The sequence below is a fragment of the Heloderma suspectum genome, chromosome 3 (genome assembly GCF_057233095.1).
Source record: "Heloderma suspectum isolate Gila_16-S chromosome 3, 16-S_ref, whole genome shotgun sequence".
NCBI classification, from domain to species: Eukaryota; Metazoa; Chordata; class Lepidosauria; order Squamata; family Helodermatidae; genus Heloderma; species Heloderma suspectum.
This window is the reverse complement of record NC_139460.1, coordinates 314774748-314787554: the sequence shown is the minus strand read 5'-3', so window position 1 is coordinate 314787554 and position 12807 is coordinate 314774748. Positions and strand designations below refer to the sequence as shown.

The following is a 12807-nucleotide window of genomic DNA, read 5'->3' as shown; positions in this document are numbered from 1 at the left end:
GGGTTTGAAGAGGAATTGTGGCCGTGTTCAGCTGAGTGTGGTTTCAGTCCTCTGTGGGATTGGGAATGCTGATGGGGCAGAGTTCCTGATCCAATGGAGGATTGTAAACACATTCAGTTGAACATGGTCATGATTCCTCTTCAGAACTTTCTTGTCAACATACGGTAGTCAGAGGGGTGGATGGAGGTGGGGTGCATATCCGCCCTTTATGGTTACAGATTTTGAACAACTGAAGAGGGCTGTAGTAACTTGACAGTATATTGGGACAAAGAGAAAGGACAGGTATGCTGCTGGTGTACCGCCCACCTTGCTGCCCAGCAGTCTCCCTGCCTGAGCTGGCTGAGGTGGTCTTGGAGGTGGTGTTGGAGAACCCTAGGACTGTGGTTCTCGGGCACGTCAACATCCATGCTGAGGTTATCCTGACAGGGCCTGCTCGGGACTTCATGGCAACCATGACAACCATGGGGCTGTCTCAGTACTTCACTGGCCCGACACATGTGGAGGGACATACCCTGGACCTGGCTTTTGCTGTTGGGTGGTTGGGGTGTGTGTGTGTGGGGGGGGGGGGTTTCAACAATCCCGTTGTCATGGTCAGATCATTTCCTTGTGAAATTTGGTTTGGCAGTAGCAGAATCCTCCCTGCGGGGGTGGGGGACCGATTAAGATGTTCTGTCCCAGTGACTTATGGAATCCGATGGATTCCTGAATGCTTTGGGGGATTTTCTGGCTGATAGGGCTGGTGATTTGGTCGAGGCCTTGGTCTCACTATGGGATGGTGAAATGGGAAAGGCCATCGATCAAGTCGCTCCCAAGCTCCCCGTGTGGTGCTGTGGAGGCGGTAATTCACCTTGGTTTATAGAAGATCTACGGGCAATGAAACAGGCCAGACAATGGCTAGAGTGCAGTGAGGATGGCAAAAAAATCTTATTACACCTCTATTATTTCATCCCTGAAACGTCGCCCAGCAGAATTGTTCCAGGTGGTAAAGATCCTGTTGGGATCTGGCTCGGGCTCAGAGAAATTAGGATTGGAACCCTTGGTCATTTGCAGTAATAAATTTGCTACGCGCTTCGAGGAGAAAGTCGCTCGTATTCGCTCAGAACTTGACACCACAGTTATCGCAGAGTCTGGGGAGGTGTCTAGGGCTCTGTCTGGTTGTGTTTCCTGGGATCAGTTTCAGTTGTTGCAGCCTGATGTGGACAAGGCGCTTGAATCAGTCCGTCCCACCATAAGCTTGACCCTTGCCTGTCTTGGCTAACACAATCTAGCAGGGGTGAATTGGCTGGGTGGGTCCAGGGAATGGTAAATACTTAATTCTGTCAGGGGGTGGTTCCTGCACCCTTGAAAGAGGCTGTAGTGTGCCCTCTCCTGAAGAGGTCCTCCGTGGACCCAGAAGTGTGTGAGAACTATCTCCCTATCGCTAATATCCCCTTTTGGGGCAAGGTGCTTGAGTGTGTGGCTGGGCAGCTTCAGACGTTCTTGGAGGAAACTGATTATTTGGACCCATTTCAGTCTGGTTTCAGGCCAGGGTACGGCACTGAAATGGACTTAGTTGCTCTGGCTGACACCCTACTGTGGGTGAAAGATGGGGAGTGCTACCCTGTTGATCTTCCTGGATCTCTCAGCGGCTTTTAATAGCGTTGAGCACAGTGTTTTATTGGATTGGCTCTGCGGGATGGGAGTTGGGGCATTGTGCTTCAGTGGTTCCACTCCTACTTGGGTCGATTCCAGAGAGTGGTATTGGGGGATTCCTGTTCTACCCCATGGCTATTAAGCTGTGGGGTGCCACAGGGTTCTGTTCAACCCCCCATGCTGTTCAACATCTATATGAAGCTGTTGGGTGAGGTCATTAGGAGTTCTGGGGTGGGGTGTCACCAGTACACTGATGATGCTCAGCTCTATTTCTCCTTGTTGTTGGAGTCAGCTGGGGCGGTGAAGGTGCTGGACCAGTGCCTGGAGGCTATAGTGGGCTGGATGAGGGCCAGTAAACTGAAGCTGAAGCCTGACAAGATGGAAGCTCTGTGGATTGGTGGTTCCCGAGTCCAGGAATTGGGTAAGCCACCTGTCCTGGATGGGGTTGCACTCCCCCTGAAGGAGCAGGTGTGTAGCTTGGGAGTACTAGATCCATCCCTGTCACTGGAGCCCCAGGTGGACTCCGTGGCCTGGAGTACTTGGGGCCAGCTTCAGCTGATTCACCAGCTACGGCCTTTCCTGGGTAGGGATAACCTTGCCACAGTAGTACATGCGCTGGTAACTTCCTGATTAGACTACTGCAATGTACTTTATTGTTTCCCTTGAATAAGGGCTGCCCTCGAAGACGGCTCGGAAGTTGCAGCTAGTGCAAACTGTAGCAGCTAGACTGTTGACTGGAACGTCATGTAAAAATCACATAACATCGGTCTTAAAGGAATTGCAGTAGCTGCCAATACGTTTCCAGTCCAAATTCAAGGTGCTAATGATGCCATTTGAAGCCCTAAGTGGCTTGGGACCTCGATATTTGAGGGAGTACCTCCCCCTATGTATGCCTGCCTGAGGATTGAGATCTGTTGAAAGAGCCCTCCTCTTGAGTCCCACCAGTGTGAGACATACACTATGGTGGGGCGTTGGAGAGCTTTTTCTGCTGTGGCATCCCGGTTATAGAATGTCCTCCCCTTGGAGGCCTGATTGGTGCAGGCACTGGCTTCATTTCAGTGCCAAGTAAAGACATGGCTTTTTACCAAAGCCTTTGAGAGCTAATTGGATTCCGTGAGTTTGTACACTTTTTTAACTGTTTATTGTTTTAGAGTTTAAATTGGTCTTAGCTAGCTTAATGATTTAATATGTTTTTAGCTATCAAATTATTTATTGTTTTACACTGTTTAAATTGATTATATTTGTACGCCGCCCTGAGATCCTAATGATATAGGGCAGGATATACATGTTTTAAATAAATTAATGAAGTAATGTAAACTATCCTAACTACTAGTTGTGGAGGGCGGAAGTGATGAACAGTACATAGTTATGAATTCTACTTATAAAAAATATAGTTCATTCAATGGCCTGGCTTGCATGGAATGACAATGCAAGTTTTTTTTAAACCTTGGGTTACTATGACTGAGCCAGGGTACTAGTGCAGGCGACTTGATTGCTTTTGCTTGGCTCCTCCTGCCATCTGCTCCTGCTTTGGCTTCTGTGATGTTGAAGTTGTAGGAATCTGTATCCTTACAACTGAAATTTGTTATCTGTAATTTTTTTTCTTTAACAGACTTCTCTTCACTAGTACGATAAGAGTGAGAAAGAGACTCAATCAAGAGGATGAGTGAACTGGAGCAGTTACGGCAGGAGGCAGAGCAACTCCGGAATCAAATCAGAGTAAAGCGTCTTCTCAATACACTTTTGTTTCTGACCCTAAATAATAAGTGGGGGTGCATGAAGTTCTTGTTGTGGGGTAGGGGCTGGGGGAAAGAAAGAGGGAGTTCTTTCTCCTTTCCTTTTTTCTCCAGCACCTTCCCCACCTGTGAGTTTATCACCTGGTGGGTAAGGCATCCTTAGGAGGCTGGCGCTGCATTTGAAGAACTCTCAGGGCACAGTGCTGAACCTCCCTGGAGTCCCCTCACTGGGGTGGTCAATGAGGTCAGCATTGTGTCCTGAGAGGTCTTCAGAATCCCCTTGTTCAGCCCCCTTGATAGGTTCAGAACCTATGGGTGCATGTGTGAGCTTGCTTCCCTGTAACCCTAGTGACATCTTGGGCTTAGAATCAACATGGCAAACTGTGTTGATCCTCCCAAGTCCAAGACACTCTAGGCCAGAGATCTCCTCTGGACATCTTTGGAAATCTGAAAAACTGTCATGGCCACGACCATAAAATAACTGCCGTGGGAGTCTTCTGATTTCATGGGAAAAATAACTTCCTCAAACTGAGTACAAGGCAGAGGTTGGGTTTGATTGAGCCGCAACTACCACATATTTGACCCCACAAAGTGCAGTAAAATACCTCATGTCACAGCAGGAAAACTGCTGATGCTCAGAGAACCCCATTTCCCAAACACACACACATATAGGCCAAATTGTATCCAACCGTCTATGCATGGGCTAAACTGCCCTCCTTCCCCCAGCAGCCCTCCGTCACTCTTCCCCCAGGCTGCTCCCAGCTCTCCTCCTGCCCCCTAAGTTAACCAGGCAGCTGCTGGAGCCCTTTTCTTTAAATAACAGTTTTAGTTGGCTGGTTGGGCATGCAGGATAGAGCACCAGCCTCTAGGTTCCTTGCCTCTTTCCTTTTCAAAGAATGCTGAAGGGTGGGCTTGTGGAACTGGGGGGCGAGCAAGCTAATATGTCGTAATATGACCTCCTTAGTACTTGACTGAGAAAGGAAGCTGCTTCTCACAATTCCTTGCCATTGCCATCCATGTGAGAGCTGTAGAGTAGACAAAACTCCTGAATTAATTCAGGAGACAAACCTATTGTGATTGTACTTGTTGTCCTAAGGTCACCTCATAGTATTGGCATAGTCTTACTTCTTTCAAGGATAAAACTCCCCGTGTGTCGAAAAATAATATGCCCAAAAGGAGGATAGCTTGAACCAATCTCTCTGATAATATTTTTAAATGGCAGGGAGGAGTTTTTATGTTTTTTCGCCATTGAGGGAGCATTCAATTAACGAATTGTCCATTGCAACCTAGAGTGGCACAGCAGTTTTACTACTGATGATGAAAACTGACCTTTCTGTCTATGGGTGGAACCACTTAATGCTGTGATTGCTCTAAGCAGCACCAGATCACAGAATCCCCAAACTGTACCTTCCTTAAGCTTGATACCTCTTTGATAAGTTTGTTCACACAAAACTGGAGTTTGTTTGTAGACTAGCTCTCACTTGGCATTCTTTAGTGCATTCTGTTTTCTCACAGAGAACTGCAACAGGAAAAAATACAGCTCCTCTATAGCTGCGTTAGAGCCCCTCTATAGCTCCTGTGTTAGAGGAGAGCTGGAAGTGGCCTGTAGATTTTTATGAGTTCGGTGAGATGGATGGCAAGGGTTAATGAGAATTGCTTTGGGTTAAATGTTTTGTCTACCACCTTGCTCCTGTGTAGGGGATAAGAGCTAAGACTGGGCAAGCTTCCAGAGCTGGCTAGCCAAGATAGAATGTCTCCCTCTAGAAAAGCAGGCATTAATGTCCTATCTCATAGATTTATAGCGTTCAAGAGGGCATAGGTTCAAGCTGGCATGAAATATTAATTTCAGTTACTCTTATATACATTAATTTTATTTTTTTATTTTAAAGGATGCAAGAAAAGCATGTAGTGACACAACTCTTGCTCAGGTATGTTTTTTTTAAAGTTACTTACATGTATTTTAAATTTGGGGGCCTTCCTGTACTAGGCCCCCAAAGCATCTAACAGAAATAAAATATACAATTATAATACAATAAAATACGATATAAAAACAACGGTATTAAAAACATATACAATGCATAGATAAAAAATGAAGACAAAGATGTTCATTCTTGGGAATGGGGAATCTCTGTGGGCAGTAGATTTCATTTCTTGGCAAGGAAAAGTACAGTAGTTACTTACATGTTTGTAACAAAAATGCCATATGAATTAGTTTTTATTGAAATTAAACGATTCCTAAGATGCCTCAAAGATATTGGATGCAATCCATGAGGAATGTCTGTGTAAAACCCATTTACTAATTTCAACAGGGCTTTTGTGATGAAAGTTCTGTGAGTGTGCCCGTTGTTTAATAAAGTAATCACTTTATTAGCATTATTAAGTGTTCATTTAATTAGCATTATTAAATTATCAGAGTTACTGTTACCATTCCTGCAGGGGTGTTAAGATAGGTATTCTAACATGTTTGTAGACGGGCTCCTTCACATGTCACAAAAGTATTACAGGTGATTTCTACAGTATACATCCTAAAATATGCATCAGAAATGTTCTACAACTGCCTGGGATTCCATGTGCAGGGGTTTAACTGGTATGTTTTTTTCAAGAGTAGAAAAGTTGAAAATCAATGAATTAGGCCATCAGGGGAGGGGGGCTTCTAGTTATTTGGAGGGTGAACTCTGTTAGGAATATGCATTGGATTTAGACAAAGTCCAAAGCCCAAGCAGAACCAGGTCACTTCGGTCCCGTTCTGTTGCATCCAGAAATGAAGTGGGCTTCCCTCTGAAACCAAAAGAATTGAAGCTGCTCCAGGACAAGGCTTTGTTACCAACTCATGCTTTGGGTATGATACTTTGTCTCCAAATAACCACATACTTTGTCTCCAAATACTGTCTATTGCTTTCGTTTCTCTAAATGCTGCAGGGGGAGGGAGTGCAGTTGAGTGACTGACAGGTCCACCTTCTAATCCTAGGGCACATTTTACTATATTTTTCAATCACTGGGCTTTGGGGGAAGGCAAGGGTGGGACCTGAAATGGCCATTCTTCCAATGCCACCACACTTCACTATGAAAAAAGCCTTAAACTGGTTTACAGGCATCATAATTCCCTATCCCCTACACTTATTCTTCTGAAATTTGGCAGGTTTCTCATCTGGGGATACCTCTAAGACATGTGCCACAAAACTCTCTGCACCTATTTGGATGATATTGGGTAGGTGTAATCCCCTCCTAAGGGGCCTCTATGCCTGCAAGTATCATCCAGTTCTGGCCAAGAGAAAATAAGTTGTAGTTGTTTTTTAATTTCCCATGATAGTCAATACGAAACATGAAGTACCAGCTTTCCAAACCTCAGTTCAGGTTTGGTACCAAGTCAAAGCAGACCAACTCTGAATCAGTCCGAGCAGAAGTGGGCTGTTTTCTGAAGCAATGTAAATGTATCAGGGCCTGAGTCAAAGCGAAGGTTTAGTGTATACCTCAACTATTAGGCAGAAAACAGCTGATTAGCAGGCTCCTTGGTAGGGGACCCCTAGTAACCCCAATTCCAGGGCCAAGAAAAGAGATGGATTTTTTTTAGTGCTGTTCATCAAGACAGCATTCATGGTGTTCACCTTTTTTGCAAGGACAGTGGTTCTGTAGCCTGAAGATCTGCTAACAGAGTTCGCATGGGGTTTCTAACAACTTGGAGAAGCTATCAGTAATCTTGTCAGAGCTGCTGCTTCAATTCATTGCCTTGCCCCTGTGACCACCGGTTGTGACCACTGGCTCAGGCTTGATAATGTTAGTGTCAGTTCTAGGTCAGTCCAGCTCCTTTCCAAAAAAAGGAAATGCTACTATAAGTGTAACTTGTCAAAATGTCCTTAGTATGCAAGTGTTTTGTACCCTTATTCTGCCCAGGAGAGGGCTTTGAACAGTATCTTTTCCCCTCTCCTGCCTAGATCACTGCAAGTCTTGACTCGGTGGGCCGAATCCAGATGCGCACAAGACGTACCCTGAGAGGACATTTAGCTAAAATTTATGCCATGCATTGGGGATCTGATTCAAGGTTTGTACACTTCCATTACTTTTTTGCTTTAAAAAATGAAAGTATTTGACCTCTCCTAATGCTTAAGTATTAAAGATTTGGTATTTAAGTGGATTTTTGGTAATGTAGTAATGGTTTATTTTTCCAATAGTAATGATTGAATCTTTCAGGTTGACATAAATGAAGTGTTCCATCCTGTTTCTAGGAGTTAAAATAATGCATATTTAGAAGCCTCAGGTTCCAGAGTTCCCTTTTGCCTCTAGCATCACATCAAGAAATGGAATGGAAGCATTCTACAGATGGGACAGTGACTTCCATATAATTCTATGGATCAAAGTAAACAGACTGCAGTCAACAAGACTGTTCGGGTTTGCAAAACCTGTTCCTTTCCCTCTGCCCAAGAAACTGTCATCATTACAGGGAGGAGAAGTTTGCCCCACTTGGAAGTTGTCTCTGAGAAGACATCTTCTCTTTGTCCCACATAAATTGAACAGCTGCCACACGTACATATGAAGGGAAAAGAAAGCATTGCACATAGGGCACCACTGTAGTGACAAAAGCTTTCCTGCCACCCCTGACGCTGGGTAGTCAGCCCTCCGCTGAAAGCAGATACATTGATTGGGTTCAGACAACACAATAACCCACATTCAAGGGTAGAGTGTCGGTTGTCCTTGTACTGTAGGTTGTTGAAACATCGCTTACCATGTTGTCTGAACCCAGCCATGCTAACAAACCATGGTTTGTTAACCACAAACAACCCATGAAGAGAACCCATGGTTTGTTGTTGGGTTGTGAACTGTGGGTTGTTTGTGGTTAACAAACCATGGCTTGTTATCACGGCTGGGTTCAAACAACACAATAACCCATGTTTCGGTCATAATCCACACTCAACCCATACCCAACCTTGAGTGTGGGTTATCATGTTGTGTGAGTTCAGTCATTACGTGCGACTTTTCTCTATCCCCCATTTGTGTCAGATTTTCAGGCATTTAGCTAGGATTTAATAAAAGCCTGCATATCTTCTGCATATGCCCAAAGCCATACAGCTTGCAAGAGGAAGAGAGAACATTAGGGTCTTCGTAAAAAAAAACAGACACTTGTATGTGATGCTTTTCAACTTTGAAACAAAGCAGAGGGGGAGACACAAAGTTAACTTCTTAACATATGATTTGTGTATGTCTGTTTTTCTTTTTTGTGGTTATCTTTAGGCTACTAGTGAGCGCTTCCCAAGATGGAAAATTAATTATTTGGGATAGTTATACAACAAACAAGGTAGAGGTTTTTTAAATAATAAATTTTGGCATTTTTATGTGCCTCTTGCTGGTGGGTTTTGCTTTGTTTCCACTGCTACTTTTAATTTTGTTTTTTGTTCTCTACCTGAAGTGCTACTTTTTCTATTTTTTCTTCTTTATTGGCTCTTTTACTTCCTGAGTTTTTTTCTTTTTCTTTTCGAAGTCCAGTATAATTCTTAATTCTGTTTTTTATTTCCTTTTCTTCTTTTTGAAAACTAGTCTATTTACTTGAGCATCTCATTGACTTTTCCATCTCACTGCTCTTAATAACTGTGGCTCACTTGCTTGGGGAAAGCGGACAGTTGAGTCTCAACACTTTTTTGAGTGGGGGGATTCCTCTGATGTTGTGGGTTACAGAAGTCGTGTTGGAATTGTAGATTGTCTTGAATAGTAAAAGCAGTTGTGTTGTAATCTGATACAATGGAGATTTTTGAGGAATGGTGTGTGTTGAAGTACTTTCTGTGCTGATAGAGAAGAAGCTATCAGTTCAGGGTAGCTATTCTGGTGTTCTTTTAATAGTGGGCAATACCAGTTGTCACTGACTTCATCCAGCCCATGGAGGGCAATTCACCCCCACACCGTAAAGTAGTTCCCCACTCCTGGCATATTGACTTGCCTCTGAGTTAGAAGCACGATGGACACTTAGCCAGAGCAAGCGTCTTCTTCTCTCCCCCCTCCCCCCAATGCCAGTTCTAAGCTGTTGTTGGGGGTACAGGCTTGTTTTCTTCCTTCTCCCACCTGCTCCCAAGCTTAGAGCTGGAAAGAGCAGCATGAGTCAGGGACAATCCCCTGCCCCTTGTGGGATCCTGGTGACAACAGGAAGGCCAGGCAAAATTTGCTGACACCTGTAAATATGAAACTAGAAATGGCCACAATTTGACACATCTGTCCAACTTTTCCAGGCTCTTTTGGCAGACTGGTGAAAATGTGAGATTATTTAAATAATATCTTATGCCGCAGGCCACTGGATGTTATTGGGAAGCTGAAGGAAATGTAGGAGATTTTGTCACATAGTATAAAGCAGCAATGATAATTCTGCTGTTTGAACAACATGTGATATTTCAGCTTTTTAAACAAGCGGCAGTGTGTGGAATTGTTGCTTTTGTCATTTAAGCTCTTCTGTGTCATGTGGCTTATTGCAATTCTGTGCTCCACTGGTCTGTCACAGAAATACATAAATCCAGATAATAAATAAAATAGTACTAAATTACCAAAAAATATCTAAAGCAGTGGTTGAGCAATCTGCTGTAAAAGATGCTTGCTTGCTTAGTCTGGAGAATGTCTAAGTGCCTGGTAAAAATAGCAGTGTCCTGCCAATGGCTTCTTGACCTTATGAGAACAGGGTAAGAACCCAAGTAGAAACAAAGAAATTGCAACTTAAGGGAAAACTCAATATACTTCTTCATTTCATAATGTTGTGTTCTTCATATTATTGAGCATGGCATGGAATTTATAAATTCTATTAAGAAAACAGGCTTTGTAGACTAACTGCATCTTGATGACTGGGTTCGCACAATCACTGCGGCTCCCCTGTAACCTGCAGCCCACTTTGTCTTATTTAAGCCAGGGTGGGTTGTGGCATGTGCTGGTGTGTCCTGTGCAATTGAGCATTCAAGCCATGACTGTGGCTTGTCGTGTCATCCAAACCTGGTGAGGATGGGTTTTTGCCATGGTTAAACTAACCAGAACCCATGGGCTTTTTAAGGCTTGTGGGTGATTTTGTTAACCACACCAACAACCCACCCTTGCTGGGTTCAGACAACATAAACTGTGGTCCAGGCTTGAATATTCAAAATGGCCACCACACTCACTGCAGCTCACCATAGCTTAAATAAGCCATGGTGGGCTGCTTGATCATGTGAACCAGCCCAGTATAGCAGCTAAGCATCTGTGGTAGCTCAGACAATCCAGGCTAAGCATCCACAGTGGTTTGGATGTGTTTAACCTCATACAGGGGGCAGTGACTCTCTCTTATGGTGTTTTTTTTCCCCTTCTGAAGATGCATGCCATTCCTTTGAGATCTTCCTGGGTAATGACCTGTGCATATGCACCGTCTGGCAATTATGTCGCATGTGGTGGATTGGACAACATTTGCTCTATATACAACCTGAAAACAAGAGAGGGCAACGTACGAGTGAGCAGAGAGCTACCCGGCCATACTGGTCAGCTGCCTTCTGAATTTTCTTGTTACTTTTGTTTTAATGAAATAGTGATGTCTCTAATTCCCTAAAAGCAGAGGCATCAAGGTGCAGCAAAGAACGAAATATTTTGTGTAACATAGAAACTGTTCCAATGATCCTCTTAAGGTTCTGTCTTAAACAGACAGGTTTCTAGACCCTTTCATCTCTATTTAATTCCCCCACCCTTCAATCTTTTTTCAAGAGCTGAGATGTGACTGGTCAAACACCACCCAGTGAGCTTCATGGCCAAGCAGCCATTTGGTTCTCACTCTGTTAGGTCCAAATCCAGTGCTCTGTTCTAGGGATGGGCAGACGGTAGATATTGAGCAACTAATATTTTTCTGGGTAATTTGCTTTAAATTAGCAAGGTTTTCAGACTTCTAGTTGTGTAACCATAGCAGCAATGCAAAGATTCTCTCCCCACTCCCACCCGAAATTAGGCTGCTAAAAAGAAAGTTTGGGGGAACCAGGAGTGGATTTTTGTGTGAAAGGACTGTGTGCTCAGTTCTGTTACTGAAAACAAATTCCTTGGCTGAGTATCTGTTCAGCAGCATCCTGTTTCTTAAACCTAAGCATATGTCCTCCCTGGCTCTGTTTGTTGGATCTGGGAGTTCTAAGGAAAACAAAGTAGATCTTGCAAGCGTGAGATCCGCCCACCCCTGCTCTGTTCTATATAGTACACTGGCTGTAAAGGTGGTGGTGGTGAAATTAAAAGTTTGAGCAATTTTCGCTAAGGGATTAAAAAGCAGAAGCCATTATTCTCAGTACAAATTCTCTGTTTAAGGTATCCCAGTGTTTGCACCAAGAAATGTAGAATTCTGCACCCAGAATAAATTAAACAAATTAGTAGAAATGTGAACATATTTTTGATACAATTCTGCTTTTCCTAGACCTGGGAAGGTTGCAGAGCTCTGTGAGCTCTGGCCACTTGGAATCCTGCTCAGCTGAGAGTGGCAGTACTTGTTGAAGGGGGAAGGCCTTGTGTCTTTTAGGGCTCCCCTCACTGCTTGACATGGGTTGCTAGAGTGTTTGCTTACTTGCCAAATGTTTCTGCAAAACCAGCCATCCGATCTTGTATGTGTAGGCCTAGCTTTGTTCCCTGGTGAAGACCTTAATCTGCGTGCTTCATGTTTTGTTTTTTAAATGGTGGTCTATAATCTTTTTAAGCCCTTGAGAAGGAATGAGACCTGGTTGCTAACAGAAGAAAGGTTTCTGCATGAACTTGAATGGACACTTGGGGTTGGCTGCTTGAAAGGTATCCAAGCATATGGCTCAGCTGGTATAAATGCTGCTGTGCCATAATATTCCAGCTGCCTGTTCAGCCTTCCGCAGCTCCTGAAATCCCCCCCCCCCCCATACAAGCCTATACAACTTTAAGGGCTGTTTAATATTTTTAATTAATGAAAGCTAGAATTGTCAGAGTGCTGGATTCTGCACCTAATTTCAGTCACATAATGTGCTTATATTTGGTTTGAAATGGGAATGTTTTGGAACGCTCATCCTAATTGCTAAGTTTTGTATTTAAGACATTCTCTGTTCTGCATTTTTAGGGTATTTGTCCTGTTGTCGCTTTCTAGATGACAACCAAATAGTCACAAGCTCAGGAGATACCACCTGGTAAGTTTCTTGGATTTTCTTTCATGATGGTGCCAAAGCTGTGTGGGCTAGCCATTTAAACTTCTGTGCTTGAATATTCTTTTTTCACTTGCAGTGCTTTGTGGGATATTGAGACTGGCCAACAGACGACTGCTTTTACTGGCCATACTGGAGATGTAATGAGTCTCTCTCTAAGCCCAGATATGAGCACTTTCGTTTCAGGTGCCTGTGATGCATCATCCAAACTCTGGGATATTCGAGATGGGATGTGCAGGCAGTCTTTCACAGGTCATGTGTCAGACATCAATGCAGTGTGTGTAAGTGAAGCACTACGCTCATAAATATAGGGAGTA

The 12807-nt window shown here is 43.8% G+C and overlaps 1 protein-coding gene across 4 annotated transcripts in view; it reads left to right on the top strand.

Annotated features, from left to right (window-relative positions):
- Positions 1–12807, top strand: part of GNB4 (G protein subunit beta 4) — a 69337-nt gene that overhangs the window by 48516 nt on the left and 8014 nt on the right. For 3 of the 4 annotated variants that reach the window (XM_084847543.1, XM_084847542.1, XM_084847544.1), the window contains exons 2-8: positions 3245–3351; positions 5258–5296; positions 7301–7407; positions 8595–8658; positions 10678–10840; positions 12409–12475; positions 12570–12771. In XM_084847543.1, the coding sequence (XP_084703669.1) occupies positions 3295–3351; positions 5258–5296; positions 7301–7407; positions 8595–8658; positions 10678–10840; positions 12409–12475; positions 12570–12771 (699 nt within the window). In that variant the 5' untranslated portion in view covers positions 3245–3294. Of the gene's footprint in view, positions 1–3244; positions 3352–5257; positions 5297–6124; positions 6208–7300; positions 7408–8594; positions 8659–10677; positions 10841–12408; positions 12476–12569; positions 12772–12807 lie in introns of those variants that run through there. The other variant, XM_084847545.1, reaches the window with a different exon arrangement.